At 37.5% G+C, this 20,142-nt stretch overlaps 1 protein-coding gene across 1 annotated transcript in view; it reads right to left on the bottom strand.

Annotated features, from left to right (window-relative positions):
* Nucleotides 1-20,142, bottom strand: part of CAMKMT (calmodulin-lysine N-methyltransferase) — a gene marked incomplete at its 3' end in the record, with an annotated part of 399,114 nt that overhangs the window by 17,867 nt on the left and 361,105 nt on the right. Inside the window, exon 8 of the mRNA XM_079721077.1 lies at nt 5,468-5,542. Coding sequence (XP_079577203.1) covers nt 5,468-5,542 — 75 coding nt within the window. The remainder of the gene's footprint in view (nt 1-5,467; nt 5,543-20,142) is intronic.

Genomic DNA, 20,142 nt, shown 5'->3' on the forward strand with positions numbered 1-20,142 from the left:
AAAAGAATCCTCTTAAGGTGAGCTAGAAATGATCTCTAGAATGGGAAACTATCCATCAGGATAATCAGGATAACCTGATTATTACCCATGGGAAAATTTCTTATTGTTCCAGAAAACTATGTGCTTAAATCTTAGAGCACGAAATGTGTCTAATTCGAATGCTACAAAAATTTGCCTTTTAGTCATATTAATCAGTGGTTAATAACCAGTAAGGATCGATAAGAAAGGAATCGAATTGTATTTAAGTGTTTTGAAATTTTCTCTTCAGGACTATATACCTTATTGTTTAGTGAGGTAATACTTCTTAAATGTTAATAATTAAGCATTTTATTTTATTTTTTTAAAAGAAGACTACCACTGTGAGAAAATACCTCTGTCAGTTACTTGGGTCTACAGGAGACCTGGCTGGTTGGGATACATAGCACCAAGCACAAAAGACCATTCTCAGTTTATACCTGTGCATCCTAAGAGCTGGTAAGATGGTTAGAGATAAATAATCAACAACTTAAAAGCTGAGAATAAAACATAACCTTATGAGGGGAGGGGGAAATAAATTAGGAGTTTGGGATTAATATATACACACTGCTACATTAAAAAATAGATAAACAATAAGGACCTACTATATAGCATAGGGAACTATACTCAACATCTTATAATAACCTATAATGGAAAAGAATCTGAAAAAGAATATATATATATGTATATATAAATAACTGAACCACTTTGCTGTACCCTCAAAACTAACACAACATTGTAAATTAGCTATACTTCAATTTAAAAAGCATAACCTAATATAGTACTATTTCTACTTAATGTTGGCAATGGTGACAAAAATGTTAACCTCACAGCTCACTAGAAAATGCAGCTTAACACAAAGCACACATTCAAAACACAGTTATTTGAAAGCTAGTGCTGTCTACTCCATCACTGCAAGTCAAATTTCCCAAAAGTAATTTTTGTAGTTCTCTAATAGGTCTTTATTCCAAGCAAGCTCACCTTTCTACTTAGCTCCGGTGCAGAATTTATAACGCTTAGTAGGATACATCCTATCAGCAATTTCAACGTGCTTTAGTGGGAGTGATATATAATCTCCTGAAAATTCACCCCTTAAATAAGTCCTAATGGGCTCAGAGAACAGCAGTAGCTTAAGTGGATCTATTAAAAAAGGCTGAGTGGGTCAGTGATTGGGATGAAGATACCATTTCAACTCTCCCTTCAGTTACTGATCAGAATACATCGACAGTCGGTCTAGTTTGGCCATCAAACACACACACACACACACACACACACACACACACACACACACCCCTCTATATAATTCACTTGTGGAATCAACGCTTGCTTTGTTCCACTGATCTGAATCACAGATTATACGACAAAGGAAAGGTGCCAGGCCATTTTCATCGCCTCCCTTAGAATCAGTCAGGATTTTCTGCAGAGCACAGAGCAGCTCCAGCTCCAGCTCCTCTCATAGGGAAATTAATTAGTGCAGAGAACAAGGAGACATTTCTGTCAGCATCCACAGAGAGGAAGACCTCTATGTAATTTTCACGGTGAAATATGCTCAGTTAAATTCACTGTTTTAGATTTAACTTTCGGCAGACTGAATGGCCTCTATCAGTCTTTAGCAACTGATTGCTGGGGGAGCCGTATTCTGATCTCGCTTGGTGCCACCCCTTAGGTACAAGACCTTTGACAATCTGTCTGTCTTCTCCGGGACTGAGTTTCCTCAGGTGTGAGGTAAGAGGGCTGACTACATTTGGGTTAAAGATCTTTTCAGGTGGAAAGGTCTGTGAGTTGTGATTTAGAACTATCTATGATCACAGCATCTGGAAGAAAACAAAGAAATCCTAGAGCGTATTTTGAGAAAAAAATTTTTTTCTTCACAAAACCCCAACTTTTTTCATCATTTAAAGTAAACATGATAGAAAATAAAAACAATCCACTGTATATAGTTAGTATAAAAATGCTGGGAGAGCAAGTGAAGTGATGTACCTTCCCCATTTCTTCCCAAAGTCTCAGGCTGGAGGCATGCAGATGTGGTGCTCACCGTCCTGCAGACCTAGCTCCATGTGTCTGGCTAGGGGTGGCATTTCAGACTTGCTTTCCAAGCATTTAGAGAATCCAAATGTGCAGAACCTTTTTTTTTTTAATTTACAGAATCATTTTTATTTTTGCAGAGCTACAGTAAACTGGAAAGCCATCAAACAGTGACTGGAAGTGTTCACTGGATAAAGAGCATCTTACTACCAGACTCTCAGAATATTGTGATTGAACAGGAGTCTGGAAAGGCAGGTTTAAAATTAACAAGCACTCGCTATTCTAAACTCAGCAAGGACCGGGCTGGATTGCATTCCAGCAGAAAGGAACTCTTATATTAAATTCAACATTAAACAAGTCAACCAAAGAATTTAATAGGAGGGTTTTTTTCTTCTACACCTGTGGTTAAATATTCTAATATTTTGATATTTGTCAACAGCATCCATTTGCAGGTATGACTGTACCTTGAGTTTTCCTTCTGTTTATTTCAAAGTTGACATTTTACAAGTTACTTAGGAACTGTTGAACCATGAAACTATATTTCATTGTCCAAAATGCTGAATGGTGAAATAACGACTAGCTTTCAGTGTGCCTCTTTATTCTATAATCTAGTTGAGCTACTAAATTTAGATGTGAACTAAGAGACTGTCTCTTCTGGGAAATGAGTTATTTCCCCCATTGCCTACAGGTTTATGAATGTTTGAATGTAAATATATGAATATCTGAATGATTTAACAACATAAACATATCGCTGCTCGTTGTAATCATGTGCTTTTACTTGAACCACAATGTGGGTTTGGAATAGGTTTGTGAATAGAGCTTGTTTTCATGTAAATGGGATCAAGCAGTACCACTGGTTAGCTATTCAGGGAAGCAGACAATGCCACCCTTGCTGGAAATGCTTCAGTAAGAATTTAATCCATGTACCTAATATTTGAACTCCAACTCTTGCTTCATATTCCTGTGGCCTAATCCAGATCTCATTGACTGACAAGGACTCAAGGATGGTGTGAGACTTAACGTGATCTATTTATGTGTGGCACCTATTTCTGGCACTGACTATTTCAGGTTTCATCTTGGAGGTAGTGTCTAAAGAGAGCTTTCTTTTCCTCCTCTGTGACATTCTTTAAAAAAAAAAATAGCAGCATGGTCTGCCTGCCTGCCTGCCTGCCCCTAGAAGCAGCATCCGTGCAATAACTGACAGAGAAACATCAATCCAACAGGACATAAAGAACACATGGAATCCTGGGCTTCCCTGCTATATGCACAACATGTATATTATGAACATGGTTGTACTTTCTAAGTTTCTGAACAGCTTACCCATCCCTGTGAATATGAAGACAGACCATCACCAAAGCATTTCTTTTGGAAATAATATCAGCATCGCAGTGAGAGTAGCTTAATGTTTCACATTTACAAATGGGAAATTATAAACAGGCTGACATTCTGGCACTGACAACACCGGAGGAAAAGAAAACTTAACAATTCATGCATAGAAAAGCCATTTATAAAATGAAACTTGGTGTATTTAGTTCATTTGAATACAAAAATTCTCAATAGCGACTGGATGTGTATTTATGTATATGGTATGTGTGTGTGTACGTATAACATTGTATTATGTATTTGTAACGAAAGGCTTAACTGAATATGCATTATGTATATCAGTTGTACAGGATCCTGTTGTTGGCTAGGGAAAAAAGACTATTTTTCAAACATGTTGTGTGGCTATTTTTAACCTAACTGAGAACATTAATCAGAAAAGAGCTTAAATCTGACTTCCTCTGCTTCCCTGGTACAAATAGGATGACATGGTGTGAGTGTCATAACACAAGGTACGACAAAGCCAGGCTGTTTTGATATTTGTGCAAAGGACAAAATTAACTTTAAATCTCTTGGCCAGACCTGACTTCCCCACATAATCAGAGCCCATCCATGTGCGACCCTCGTCTAAACCTCCAAGAAGATTCTACCCTTCTTCCCTCTTTCCGCTGTTCTCTGATCTGACTTTCATGCTTAATCTGATCTAATCCTGCCAGCATTATCTTCATCTGTGCAATGAAACCTGGAGAATCCTTTCTCATATTTGGTGAGGGACAGCATTTACTAAATTACTTGCTCAAATCATATGGTGAGGTTTTAGCTCCTTAGTTTTGATTAGATGAGGGCTGTAATATTGAGACACAATATCAATGATTAGTCAAAAATCTGCTTCTCTCTTTTTTTGGAAAAAGGTTTTCTGAAATTGGGTGCAGAGAGACTAAAATGGCCATGAAAAACTAGAAAATCTCAACTAAGAATAGAAGAAAATATTTATGTTTCCTTGACAAGTATTTTTCAGAAGAAAACAGAAAGCAAGTCTAATTTCATTGACTTAGGTAGAAACTTAGCCACTGAAAATCTTATTAAAAAATAATTTAAAATAAAGACTTCCTGAAAACTTCATTGCATTCATTCAACTCTCGCATAAGGAAAGTGTTCTCTGGGTTATGGATCTTGTGTTTGGGTTTATCAATATAATAGAACTTCTTTAGAATCTGAACTGTGTTTTCAAATCCATAGCATCATTTTAAAAATCATGATAAAACTACAAATAAGATCTTACTCTTAACAGGAAAAATACTAGTGAATTGTCAATGTTTCTCATATTATTATTCAACACACGAAGAAAATACATAAGATTAGTTGAAATCATTATTACAGTTTGATACATATTTATCCTGTAACTTAGGATCAGACTTTCATTAACAATAAGTAGACTGGGCTAAAAGAGAAGACAAAATATCTAATGTAAATTATTTTTTAAAGGCAGGCATCTGACAGAGATTTTACTATTATTATTTGCATAACAATAAAATGTAATTTTATAATTCTTGTTTTATATATAATTAAATATCATAATTGAAGGCATTGAAAATATTAGATAGCAAACATACATTTTAAGAAAAGCTATTTCCCTAAAGATATTTCACAGATATGTTTATACGCTGGAGTGTATATGTGTGCAAACACACATACATATACATATTCCCTTATATCAATAGTCAGATCTCTCCTAAGAAGTAAGCTAATTGAGCTGTTTGTGTTGATAAACTCCTTTTTCTCCAGACTATTCCTCTCCGAGCCATAATTATTTGCAATTTGCCTAAGTTGTCCATTTACTGATACGTCAAGCATGAAACAGAGGCAATTCCAGAAAATGGAAATGCTTCTCAAAATCAATCTTTGGGAAATAATGTGGTAGAAGTTACTGTGTGATAGAAGACTACCTTATAACTGTCACATGGAGATGAATGTTAATTTGTTGAGGTTAAGGCAGCTTTGTGCCTCATTTGTTGACTTTGCTTTGCCGTCAGCAAAGCAGCGCAGCCCAATTACTCCAGCAAAGCTATTTTTTCTAACAGGAGTTTTATGATTTTTATGTACTTACCAGTCAGCACACATAACAATGTCAAAATGTCCTTCCAGTTGAGAGACATCTGTCTCATTATCCCATCGTAAAACGCTTGAGAAGAAAAAGATTTTAAAAATTATACTTAGGTTTTTTTTTTTAACTTTTGATTTTGAGCTATTAACGTTATTTTTTGTGGCACTTGAAATTATTTAAAAGGTATATACAAATTATTTCAAAAGGCATAATAAAAAAAACTAGGGACGTAACTGTCTGTTCCATATTTTATTTAGTCTTCAGATCTAGAAGAGGAAGAATTCTCTATTCAAATTCAATAGTTAAGCTTTTGCTAGTTCTTATAGGTTTGTGTAGACAAACTAGGGAAAAATATCTTATCTTGACCATAGTCATTAGAATGAGTCTAGACTCTTAACATCAATGAAGTAGATACTAAAATCAAAGTATTCCCCATCTACTGGAATACAACCTTATAAAAACAAATGATGTGAAACTTAGTGCCTGGCATGTCGGTTGCATTTCTTATTAATGTGATGAGTACTTCGGCAAGATGGAAGAAAAGAATACCAACTTTCATTTGGTTGTTGTGAGTTTTCAGGCACATTTTAAAATTCATCTGTCCTGATACTTAGTCTCCAAAAGAGGATCAGGTTTTAAACCTCATATTAATAACAATAATTAATAACATGTATTTGAAAATTCTAGTTATGCTTATGATGCCAACCAGAGATTTTAAGTTACTTTCAATGAATAACTGTAATAATTAGCATTTTACCATATTAAAGTATTTTAATGACTCCTCTCCCCACCACATCAACGGGGATTTGCAGTATTACTTTTCAAAGTAAAATTCTGCTCCTATTATCTATTTTGATTATTATTTAAAACTAAACTGAGTGAGCATAGCCTACTCTGTCCAGCTTTATTTGCTTATCTTGGTGGGTTCTTTATTTCTTCTATGTCTTCTCTGGGTGAAAAGTTGTATGTTTGAATATAAAAATAAGTCCCAAAGTTCTTTTCATATACATTAATATATATCCATGCTAGTGACTTTCTTAAGGTAGAAAAGATTAAACACCTCACCACAAAAATACCTATACAGACTGAACATCAGTTGTTTATTCACTCATTCAACTCATCCTTAGTGAGTACCTACTATGTGTCAGGCCCTGTGATGTGCCACAGGCCATGCTTCACAGAGGCAGCCTGGCCTACATAAAGCCATAATTCTGACGCCATGCCCTATGTGTTATGTAAGCATATAGACTCAGAACTCCAGGGAGGGCTTCTAGAACAAGTGGATGACTTCTCTGTTCCCAGGTCCAGTGAAACATGGATGAGCTTTATAAATTAACTGTAGCGTTGTTGCACTTTCCCAGGCCCATTGGAGAGCCAAGAAATGGAGGAAACCAGGAAACCCCTAAGAGATTAATGATGCTTTGTCTTTGGATTGATTCCTCAAATACTCCATGCACCTGGGGAGAGTGGGAAACAACCACCACCAACTTTTCTGGAAACGCCAAGGCTTCCAGTGCAGCTGGGACTCAGGCTCAGTGGGAGAGCAGGCCTGTTCAGCCCTCATCAGAGACCTAAGAGTCTTAGAGAGTTTCCACATGAACAAGATGGTTTAAAATATAGATCTATGCTAGACCTTTTCAGATCATAAAAGTAACGTCTCCATTGCACAGATTTTGGGAAGAAAAGTATTAAAACTATTCATCATTTTATCATTCATGAACCATTATTTAGAAGAGGTTTCTAATACATGTGTAATGACTAAAGCACAAGAACAGAAAGTGCAGGAAATCCTGTGGTGATATTGGATATTGGATTCCTGAGGTGCTTCAGCCTCTCGGTTCAACAAAGACCAAGCAGAAAGATGGGTCTAGACAGCAATGGGTTGTGGGTTAGCACAGCAGATGTAACAAGTCATGATTTTAAAAGAAATGGAAATGCTCATCTTAGCCACATGGACCACAACACATTCCCAAAAGGCATTTTTCCCCAGTTTTTATGAGGCTTACGGCTATGCTGTTCCTGTAACTGTAAGCAGGTGACAAAGACGGAGGGGTGTATGGACAGAGTCTAGCTTTGGCATGACAGACATACCTAAGTTCAAATATTGGTTCCTTCCCTTACTAGCTATGTGAACTTGGGCAATTATTTCACCTCTCTGAGTCTGTTGTCTCATCTGTAAAATGGAGATAGCAACGGCCACCTTCGTGAACAATCTAAGGGCACCATTCACACTGTACTCTGAGTTCTGTTGTTCACATGGCAAACAATGAGAATAGTGCCCCCCAGAGAGGTGGAATCAGGTGGCTTCTATCTTGGAAGGCTAGAGATGACGGTGACTTCAATATTCAAGAAACTAGTCCTTCCACCTCCTCTCCTCTGATGGTCTTGCCCTCCACCCTCCTCAGACACTCACGTGACAGTCATGCACACTAGAGCAGTGCTTCAGCTGTGGGGCAGGACCAGATTTTTTGTTGTTGTTTATAGCCAATCTGTTGCAGACCATTACTTTTGTAAAATACGACAACAAATGAATAGACAAATGAGATTTAAAAAGCAAAGACATTCTGAATACAAGTCCACTTATCACAGGCTTGCATGTCACAGTAGTGTTTCTAAACATTTCCTTCAATTTCTGAACTTGCCCCATTGCAGCTCAGTAATGTACAGTTCACAAACTGGTACCAGTCCATGGCCTCTTCATTAAGTAGCCCTGCTCTCAGTCCTCGCCTTTACCAATAACTGCAACCCTGACCCACTCTCTGACAGCCCCTCTATCTTTCACAGCTCACCCCTTATAGAAGGGACTCTCATTCCAAGCATTCTTCCATCCTACTGGCCTACAATCTGCTGATCCTCTCACCACGTCACTGTTCCTCTTCCCTAACATTTGTCTTCCCTCCTTGCCCATTGTAGGTCCCATAGCCAACCATCTGAACTATTCCCTCGCATACACCCTTCGCTCCCTCGTCCCTTTTCATGTCCTCATATTTGTTGAATCCAGCTCTCCGCCTGCTCCAAGACTGCCTGTGTGCACCTGAATGTGGCTGGAGAAAGCACACAAGCATCCTGACTGGCTTTGCTTAAAATGCATGACCATGAACCACAAGTGGATTCTTGATGGCCGGCAGTTATTCTTTCATTTCCCTTGTCCATTTACACTTCTGGTCTCCTAGCTCATTATTTTGTACCACCTTCACTCTTTTCAAAATTCTAACACTTCCTCCCTCAGCCTTACTTTCAAGCCGATGACCTTGCTTCCTACTTTACTGTCAAAACTGCAGTAATTAGATGAGAACTTCCACAAACTCCCACCACCACACTAACACTCCTAACAGCATCTGTACCTACATACTCTGTTTCCTGCCTATTATCATGGACGAATTAGTCATACTCCTATCTAAAGTCAGTACCTCCTCTTATACACGGGAGCCATCCCCTTTTGTCTGTTCTATGGCACAGTTCTAGCAATTCTTCCTTCTCTAGCCTATATTATCAGTTCTTTCCTCTCTACTGGATTACTTCCATCAGTATTCAAACATTCAAGCAGCTATTTTTCCCTCTTAAAATATCCTCTCTTCGCTCTATCCTCCCTTTTGGTTATTGCTCCATTTCCTTATTCCTCCTCTGCAGCAAAACTCCATGAAAAAGTTGTTTAAAATCTGTTTTCAAATTCTCTCCTCCCAATCAGGCTTTTGTCACCACTGTTCCACCAAAAACGCTCTTGTCAAACTTTCCAAAAGTCTCCACATTGCTAAATTCAGCTCAGTTTTTAGTCTTCATCTTATCTGACCTACCAGCCTGCACTTCTCCCATGAGCTCCAGATTCATATATCCAACTTCTTATTTTAATATTTCCACTTGGATGTCTAATAGACATCTCAAACTTAATATCTCTAATATTGAATTCCTCATCATCTTTCCCCAAATTCATATCAATAACTGTTTTTCTCATCTTGTTAATTCTATCTTTCCAGTTGCTCAGGCCAAAAACCTTGATTATATCCTTGACTCCTAATTTTTTTTACACGCCACATTGAATATGCCAGGAAATGCAGTTAGTTCTACTTTTGAAATATGTCAAAATCCATCTTTTCTCTATCTCCAGTGCTCCCATCCTAGTCTAAAATACCATCATCTCTCATCTGAATTACTGTAGAGTCTCCTAATTGGTCTGCCTGCTATAACCCTACAATTTCTGCTCAAGGGAGCAGCCAGAGTGATCCTTCTAAAATGGACATCAGATCGTGAGCCTTCTCTATTTACTACCTTGTAATGGCTCCTCTCTTCACTAAGAGTAAAAGCCAGTCTTTACAATGACCTATAAGACCCTGTGCAATCCAGTTACCATTCTGACCTCATCTCCCATTCCTCTCCCCCTTGCTCTCGCAACAGTGATCTCCTTATGATTTCTTGAATACACCAGTCATACACTTCTCCTTTAGGGCCTTTAAATTGGCTGCTTCCTCTGTGTGAATGCTCTTCTTCCAGATACCCCTATGGCTTGTTCCCTTACCTCCTTCAAGTTTGCTTGAGTGTCTTACCTTCTCAGAGCTGCCTACCCTGACCATTCTACTTAAAACTGCAATCATTCATTTCCACTCCAGTACCCCTGAACCCCCTTAACCTGCTCTTTATTTTTCTATAGCAATTATTACCATTTAAAACGCTATATAAATAAATTATCAATTTTTAAAATTCTCTTTCTCCAGTAGAAGCACAGTAGGGACAGAGATTTCTAAAATCTGTTTTGTACCATGATGTATTTCCACTGCCTAGAACAGTCCCTGTCACATAATAGCTGCTCAATAAATATGTCATTTGAATGAATTGTGTATGGATATACCTAGCAGAGAGCCTGGCACACAGAAGGCACTAAAGAAACAGGTCCCTACATTAAGTTGTTCTCTGAATAGAATGTGTAGATTAGGTAGATATGAAGGCCAAAGATGTTTAATAAGATGTTAAAAAAATAATAATAATAAAAGAAAGAAAAAGAAAAGATTTCTTTTTTTTAACGTCTTTATTAGAGTATAATTGCTTTACAATGGTGTGTTAGTTTCTGCTGTATAACAAAGTGAATCAGCTATATGTATACATATATCCCCATATCCCCTCCCTCTTGTGTCTCCCTCCCACGCTCCCTCTCCCACCCTCCCTCTCCCACCCCTCTAGGTGGTCACAAAGCACCGAGCTGATCTTCCTGTGCTATGCAGCTGCTTCCCACTAGCTATCTATTTTACATTTGGTAGTTTATATATGTCCATGCCACTCTCTCACTTCTCCTAGCTTACCCTACCCCCTCTCCGTGTCCTCAAGTCCGTTCACTATGTCTGCGTCTTTATTCCTGTCCTGCCCCTAGGTTCTTCATAACCTTTTTTTCTTTTTTAAGATTCCATATATATATGTGTTAGCATACAGTATTTGTTTTTCTCTTTCTGACTTACTTCACTCTGTATGACAGACTCTAGGTCCATCCACCTCACTACAAATAACTCAATTTCGTTTCTTTTTGTGGCTGAGTAATATTCCATTGTATATATGTGCCACATCTTCTTTATCCATTCATCTGTCGATGGACACTTAGGTTGCTTCCATGTCCTGGCTGTTGTAAATAAAGCTGCAATGAACACTGCAGTACATGCATCTTTTTGAATTATGGCTTTCTCAGGATATATGCTCAGTAGTGGGATTGCTGGGTCATATGGTAGTTCTATATTTAGTTTTTTAAGGAACCTCCATACTCTTCTCCATAGTGGCTGTATCAATTTACATTCCCACCAACAGTGCAAGAGGGTTCCCTTTTCTCCACACCCTGTCCAGCATTTATTGTTTGTAGATTTTTTGATGATGGATATTCTGACCGGTGTGAGGTGATACCTCATTGTAGTTTTGATTTGCATTTCTCTAATAATTAGTGATGTTGAGCATTCTTTCATGTGTTTGTTGGCAATCTGTACATCTTCTTTGGAGAACTGTCTCTTTAGGTCTTCCACCCATTTTTTGACTGGGTTGTTTGTTTTTTTTTGATATTGAACTGCATGAGTTGCTTGTATATTTTGGAGATTAATCCTTTGTCAGTTGCTTCGTTTGTAAATATTTTCTCCCATTCTGAGGGTTGTCTTTTCGTCTTGTTTATGGTTTCCTTTTCTGTGCAAAAGCTTTTAAGTTTCATTAGGTGCCATTTGTTTATTTTTGTTTTTATTTCCATTTCTCTAGGAGGTGGGTCAAAAAGGATCTTGCTGTGATTTATGTCATAGAGTGTTCTGCCTATGTTTCCCTCTAAGAGTTTTATAGTGTTTGGCATTACATTTAGGTCTTTAATCCATTTTGAGTTTATTTTTGTGTATGCTGTTAAGGAGTGTTCTAATTTCATTCTTCTACATGTAGCTGTCCAGTTTTCTGAGCACCACTTATTGAAGAGGCTGTCTTTTCTCCATTGTATATTCTTGCCTCCTGTATCAAAGATAAGGTGGCCATATGTGCATGGGTTTATCTCTGGGCTTTCTATCCTGTTCCATTGATCTATATTTCTGTTTTTGTGCCAGTACCATGCTGTCTTGATTACTGTAGTTTTGTAGTATAGTCTGAAATCACGGAGCCTGATTCCTCCAGCTCCGGTTTTCTTTCTCAAGATTGCTTTGGCTATTCAGGGTCTTTTGTGTTTCTATATAAATTGTAAAATTTTTGGTTCTAGTTCTGTGAAAAATGCCATTGGTAGTTTGATAGGGATTGCACTGAATGTGTAGATTGCTTTGGGTAGTATAGTCATTTTCACAATGTTAATTCTTCCAGTCCAAGAACACAGTATATCTCTCCATCTGTTGGTATCATCTTTAAGTTCTTTCATCAGTGTCTTATAGTTTTCTGCATACAGGTCTTTTGTCTCCCTAGGTAGGTTTATTCCTAGATATTTTATTCTTTTTGTTGCAGTGGTAAATGGGAGTGTTTCCTTAATTTCTCTTTCAGATTTTTCATCATTAGTGTATAGGAATGCAAGAAATTTCTGTGCATTAATTTTGTATCTTGCAACTTTACCAAATTAATTAATTAGCTCTAGTAGTTTTCTGGTAGCATCTTTAGGATTCTCTATGTATAGTATCATGTCATCTGCAAACAGTGACAGTTTTACTTCTTCTTTTCCGATTTGGATTCCTTTTATTTCTTTTTCTTCCCTGATTGCTATGGCTAAAACTTCCAAAACTATGTTGAATAATAGTGGTGAAAGTGAGCAACCTCGTCTTGTTCCTGATCTTAGTGGAAATGGTTTCAGTTTTTCACCATTGAGAATGATATTGGCTGTGGGTTTGTCATATATGGCCTTTATTATGTTGAGGTAAGTTCCCTCTATGCCTACTTTCTGGAGGGTTTTTATCATAAATGGGTGTTGAATTTTGTCAAAAGCTTTTTCTGCATCTATTGAGATGATCATATGGTTTTTCTCCTTCAGTTTGTTAATATGGTTTATCACATTGATTGATTTGCATATATTGAAGAATCCTTGCATTCCTGGAATAAACCCCACTTGATCATGGTGTATGATCCTTTTAATGTGCTGTTGGAGTCTGTTTGCTAGTATTTTGTTGAGGATTTTTGCATCTATGTTCATCTATGTGATATTGGCCTGTAGTGTTCTTTCTTTGTGACATCTTTGTCTGGTTTTGGTATCAGGGTGATGGTGGCCTCGTAGAATGGGTTTGGGCGTGTTCCTCCCTCTGCTATATTTTGGAAGAGTTTGAGAAGGATAGGTATTAGCTCTTCTCTAAATGTTTGATAGAATTTGCCTGTGAAGCCATCTGGTCCTGAGCTTTTTTTTGTTGTAAGATTTTTAATCACAGTTTCAATTTCAGTGCATGTGATTGGTCTGTTTATATTTTCTATTTCTTCCTGGTTCAGTCTCGGAAGGTTGTGCTTTTCTAAGAATTTGTCCATTTCTTCCAGGTTGTCCATTTTATTGGCATAGAGTTGCTTGTAGTAATCTCTCATGATCCTTTGTATTTCTACAGTGTCAGTTGTTACTTCTCCTTTTTCATTTCTAATTCTATTGATTTGAGTTTTCTCCCTTTTTTTTTTTCTTGATGAGTCTGGCTAATGGTTTATCAATTTTGTTTATCTTCTCAAAGAACCAGTTTTAGTTTTATTGATCTTTGCTATTTTTTCCTTCACTTCTTTTTCATTTATTTCTGATCTGATCTTTATGCTTTCTTTCCTTCTGCTAAGTTTGGGATTTTTTGTTCTTCTGTCTCTAACTGCTTTAAGTGTAAGGTTAGGTTGTTTATTTGAGATTTTTCTTGTTTCTTGAGGTAGGATCATATTGCTATAAACTTCCCTCTTAGAACTGCTTTTGCTGCATCCCATAGATTTTGGGTCATCATGTTTTTGCTGTCATTTGTTTCAGGTATTTTTTTCATATCCTCTTTGATTTCTTCATTGATCTCTTGGTTATTTAATAGTGTATTGTTTAGCCTCCATGTGTTTGTATTTTTTACAGCTTTTTTCCTGTAATTGATATCTAGTCTCACAGCATTGTAGTCAGAAAAGATACTTGATACGATTTCAATTTTCTTAAATTTACCAAGGCTTGATTTGTGACCCAAGATATGATCTATCCTGGAGAATGTTCCATGAGCACTTGAGAAAAACGTGTATTCTGTTGTTTTTGGATGGAATGTCCTATAAATATCAATTAAGTCCACCTTGTTTAATGTATCATTTAAAGCTTGTATTTCCTTATTTATTTTCATTTTGGATGATCTATCCATTGGTGAAAGTGGGTTGTTAAAGTCCTCTACTATTATTGTGTTACTGTAGATTTCCCCTTTTATGACTGTTAGCATTTCCCTTATGTATTGCAGTGCTCCTCTTTTTGGTGCGTAAATACTTACAATTGTTATATTTTCTTCTTGGATTGATCCCTTGATCATTATGTAGTGTCCTTCTTTGCCTCTTGTAATAGTCTTTATTTTAAATGCTATTTTGTCTGATATGAGAATTGCTACTCCAGCTTTCTTTTGATTTCCAGTTGCATGAGATATCTTTTTCCATCCCCTTACTTTCAGTCTGTATGTGTCCCTAGGTCTGAAGTGGGTCTCTTGTAGACAGCATATATATGGGTCTTGTTTTTGTATCCATTCAGCCAGTCTATGTCTTTTGGTTGGAGCATTTAATCCATTTACATTTAAGGTAATTATTAATATGTTCCTATGACCATTTTCTTAAATGTTTTGGGTTTATTATTGTAGGTCTTTTACTTCTCTTGTGTTTCCTGCCTAGAGAAGTCCCTTTAGCATTTGTTGTAAAGCTGGTTTGGGGTGCTGGATTCTCTTAGCTTTTGCTTGACTGTAAAGGTTTTAATTTCTCCATTGAATCTGAATGGGATCCTTGCTGGGTAGAGTAATCTTGGTTGTAGGTTTTTCCCTTTCATCACTTTACTTATTTACTTATTTATTTTTTATTAATTTATTTTACTTATTTATTTTTGGCTGCGTTGGGTCTTCGTTGCTGTGCATGGGCTTTCTCTAGTTGCGGAGATCAGGGGCTACTCTTCTTTGCGGTGTGTGGGCTTCTCATTGCAGTGGTTCCTCTTGTTGTGGAGCATGGGTTCTAGTTGTGTGGGCTTCAGTAGTTGCTAGTCGTGTGGGCTTCTGTAGTTGTGGCATGTGGGCTCAGTAGTTGTGGCTCGTGGGCTCTAGAGCGCAGACTCAGTAGTTGCGGTGCATGGGCTTAGTTGCTCTGAGCATGTGGGATCTTCCCAGACCACGGCTTTAACCTGTGTCCCCTGCACTGGGAGGAGGATTCTTAACCACTGTGCCACCAGGGAAGCCCCTCTTTCGTTACTTTAAATATGTCCTGACAGTCCCTTCTGGCTTGCAGAGTTTCTGCTGAAAGATCAGCTGTTAACCTTATGGGGATTCCCTTGTATGTTATTTGCTGCCTTTCCCTTGCTGGTTTCAGTATTTTTTCTTTGTATTTAATTTTTGATAGTTTGATTAATATGTGTCTTCGTGTGTTTCTCCTTGGATTCATCCTGAATGGGACTCTCTGCACTTCCTGGAATTGATTGACTATTTCCTTTCCCGCATTAGGGAAGTTTTCAACTATAATCTCTTCAAATATTTTCTCAGTCCCTTTCTTTTTCTCTTCTTCTTCTGGGACCCCTATAGTTTGAATGTTGGTGTGTTTAATGTCGTCCCAGAGGTCTCTGAGACTGTCCTCAATTCTTTTCATTCTTTTTTCTTTATTCTGCTCTGTGGTAGTTACTTCCACTATTTTATCTTCCAGTTCACTTATTCTTTCTTCTGATTCAGTATGTCTGGAGTGAGACAAACTGAGATGCCTGTGAATCTGCATTTCTAACAAATTTCTGAGTGACGCTGATGCTACTGGTCTGGAGGCCCTACTTTGGGAAGCACTGCTCTAGGTCCTTGCTCTAACAAATACTGGCCCCCATCATACTTATTTCTTCTTCCTCAGCTGTATTGGCATGCCTGCCAACATGCCCAGCTCCTCCTGCAACTCTGCTTCCCTCTAGTCCACATCCTATTTCTCTCTTTCCCTTTGCCATCAACATCTTGCAGGAATAGCCTACTCTCGTTGTTTCACCTGTCCTGGCAATATGACCTTTCTCACAACAGTCACTAGAACTGCTCTGCAATTTGTTTGACCTCCAGCAATGTGCAGCAGCTGACACTGCTGATCACCCAATCCTGGACCTGCTTCCACTAAGAAGCAGTATTATACCACGCCACCCTGAACCAGCCTTCCTCTCTCCAGTCCTTTCTCAGTATCCCTTCCAGGCCCCTATTACTCTGCTCCTGAAACATAGTCATTTCCCAAAATGCTGTCCTTGGCCATCTTCTCTTCTGACTCTCTAGTTTCCATAGTTCTACTCTTATCTCTTGATTTTGATCTCCAAATCTTCTAGCACAACACTTTCCTGAGACTTGAACCTTTATTCTTCACTGCTTGCTAGTTATTGTCACAAAGCAAATACAGGTTTATGTTCTACACCACTTCAAATGCAGCATGCCCCAAACTGCTGTCTCTTACTACTCTCCTGTATTCTTTATTTCCCACACATGGTCACTTCTCCAGAATGGGTTCCCTCTTTGTTCACCATTTTCCATTCTCATTCAGGCCTGGACTAACTCTTTCCCTTTCTCTGGAATCACTGAGAAGCCTTTAAAACAAACAAACAAAACCCTTTTTATTGTAAAATAAGACACTGAAGGAGAAAACCAGGTGAAATAAATATATGCCTTAACTAAGTATTATTTGGCAAATACCCTTGTTACCACCTGTCAGATCAAGAAATAGAACCTCACCTGACACCTTAGAAGTCCCTTTACACGATCTGTCCCATTCACCTCTCCCTCTGCCCCAATGCAATGACTTCCTAAATGGTCTGTGGCCTCTAGCCTCTCCCCATTCATCACACTAGATAACTAAATTTGCCTAGACACATCTTTCCTATTTCTATGCCTTTGATTGTGTCCTCCCTGCTTTTCATACCTAGAATGCCCTCTTCAGCTGCTTTTCTTCCCTTGCCTTTCATTTGCTAAACCAAAGCCCAACAGCCACCTCCTTCATAAAGCTTTCTCAGATCCACCCACCTTGAATTGGCTGCTTGTCTCTTTCTACACATCATGAATCACCCAATGAGAGCAGACTCTTCTTACATCTTGCTGGCGGGGCAAGTGTCTATCTCTCATCTGCCTGCATATCTTGAGCTTCCTAAGGCAGAAACCTCAACTTACTCATCTTTGTAACCCCTAAAGGGCCCATCACAGTGCCTTACATGTATCAGATGCTAAATTACATTTTATTACATTGAAATGAATAACACAAGTTGGACTAGTCATAATCATAGAATCAGAGATATTTGAAATGGAAAATATAATTAGTAAAAAAATTAATCAGCGTCTTTCATTCCAAGATCTCAAAACTGTTTACCAGTCTTCCTTAACCAGTGTAAAATACACTGGTCACCAACATAGGCGGTCCAAATGTTAGGCAAATCTGTCTTCCTTTTGGACTCTGAAATAAGTTTATTTCGGCTAAGTTACAAACAAAAACATAAAGCCAGAGGATGGGATCAGCTTTAAAGTCAGTTCAGAATCACAGAAATGACCCCCTGGAGTAGAAGTTCTCAAACTTTAGTATTAGAATAATTTGTAGAGCTTGTAGCTGAAACAAGAAAAACAATTTGATCATCTCCATACATGATGAAAAGACATCTGCTAAAGCTCCATATTTATTTATGGTAAACTCTTTTAAAAACAGGAATTAAAAAAAAGTCCTTGGGCCTCCCTGGTGGCGCAGTGGTTGAGAGTCCGCCTGCCGATGCAGGGGATACGGGTTCGTGCCCCGGTCTGGGAGGATCCCATATGCCGTGGAGCGGCTGGGCCCGTGGGCCATGGCTGCTGGGCCTGTGCGTCCGGAGCCTGTGCTCCGCAGCGGGAGAGGCCACAACAGTGAGAGGCCCGCATACCACAAAAAAAAAAAAAAAAAAAAAAAAAAAAAGTCCTTAACAAGATAGAAAATATCATTTCTATTTCAACTCAAAAGCTAATGCATACTTAATGGTGAAACACCAGAGGATTCCCAACAAAGCCAGACTCAAAGATACCTATTTAATATCATTCTGGGATTTTTTTTTAATCCAATAAAATTATACAAGAGAAGAAAAAAGATACAAGAATCAGAAAGAAGACAAAATTCCCATCATTTGCAGATGATGTGATTATTTGGAAAACTCAAGAGAATAAGTTGACAAGGTATTAGAAATAATAACTCATTGAGGTGACTAAACATTTGCTATACAAAACCCTATAGCTTTCTTTATATACATACATACAAATAATAACCAGTTATAAAATATAATGAAAGATCTCATTTATAAAAGAAACAAAAAAGGTAGTTTCTAAAATAATCTTAACAAGAGAAATGAAGAAACATTTTAAATGCTAGTGAAACACCTAAAAAAAGCTTAAAAAGAAAACTTCCTGTTCTTGAATAGAAGACTCAGAGGCATAAGCTGTCAAGTCTTAGTAAATTAATTCATATATATTTTTTCAGTCACAATGAAAATGTCACCATAATACAAATACCAACATGATTTTAGAATATTCTAGGAAGAAAGAATAATGGTAAGAGACTAGTCTTAACAGATAGGATAATATATTACAAACTTTAGTAATTTAAACAGTTTCCTAAGGCCACATGAATAGACAAAGTCTACTTCTGAAAATCTGCTCTGTAGATACACTTACTTGCAAGTGTACAGTTTATGTACAGATACATTTCACTGCAACACTGTTTATAATAGCCAAATACTGAAAATAAATCATTTCCATTATTAAAGTAAAAAATAAATTATTTTTTAGCAATGGATTCTCATATGGCCATTCTCCAAAAAAGTTTTAAAGATTTTCCCCTTGTCCATTTTAAAGTGAGGAACTCCTTTGAAAATTAAGACATTTTTATTTGATATGTACGTTCTGTGATATAAATTTCTATGAAGGAGGGATTTTTCTGTTAAAACTGGAGGGCATTTTCACAGAGGACGCAGTAGTCTGACATGCACACCTGGCTATCAATATAGGACTTGGCCAATTTTTGGTAGTGAGATTTTGACCTTGATAAAATGTCAGGATCGGCATGTCCAAAGAGTGAACACAAATTGTTCTATAAGAAAAGGCCTTAATTTTTAATTTGCTGCAGTTTAACAGGGCCCCTAAAAATACCATGCCCCCCAAATTTTAAAATCTGGCTCATATAAACACAAAAAGGAGAACTCTAGCACAATATCTAAAACTGGGTAGCATTCACCCTGTGGGAGCTGGTTTCTTCAGTGAAGAAACACTAAACACTAAATAGTAGGGATATGAGCCCTTCTATAAATGTGTCAAGCAAATAAAAAATGTTAGTAATAGAAAGTACACTTAGGTATTTCGTTTTCCCATATCCAAGATAGCAACAGAAGGAAACAGGACTGTGGCATCTCTAGAATTCTCAGCAGTTCTTGAGATTCTGTTACCATGACTCTAGCAAAACTCACTAACAGTTATATTTTATCAGAAAATTTCTAGAGAGCCCTCAGCTTTCTTATCTCAGTTACCTTCTTCTAACCTTCCTCTTCAACCTGACAAAGGACAGATAAATGCCTACTCACAATGTCAGTGTCTACAGACACTGTATATGCATGCCTGAGAAGAAGCCTGTCCTGAAATGAAAGTCAGCTATCTGATACATAAACTGATGTCTGAATCTCTAGAGCTTGACTTTCTTCTATTAAAAACTGTTTGGTCCCATAAGCTTTGTGGATTCATATCTTATCCTATCTTTCATTTATCATGTCTTTCAAAATGTGCTCCAAATACAAATCTTAAAACATTTACTATAACAGGGACAAAGTGTACTAATTGCTTCAGGGAATATAAAAACATACTAAGTAGAGTCCTTGCCTTTAAAAAAATTATGTCTCCCTTGCTTGAATGTGAACTCTAAGAAGGCATGCACTTTCTCAGTCTTGTTCATCACTACATCTCTAGCAACCCAAAACAGTATTTGGCAGACAGAAGGTGACTGAAATATTTACCAAGAAATGAATGAACCAATGAACATGAAAATAGGCAACACACTTTGAATAATGAGAGAATATGCCATGTTTTCTGGGGGAC

The sequence above is a fragment of the Hyperoodon ampullatus genome, assembly GCF_949752795.1.
Source record: "Hyperoodon ampullatus genome assembly, chromosome: 15".
NCBI classification, from domain to species: Eukaryota; Metazoa; Chordata; class Mammalia; order Artiodactyla; family Ziphiidae; genus Hyperoodon; species Hyperoodon ampullatus.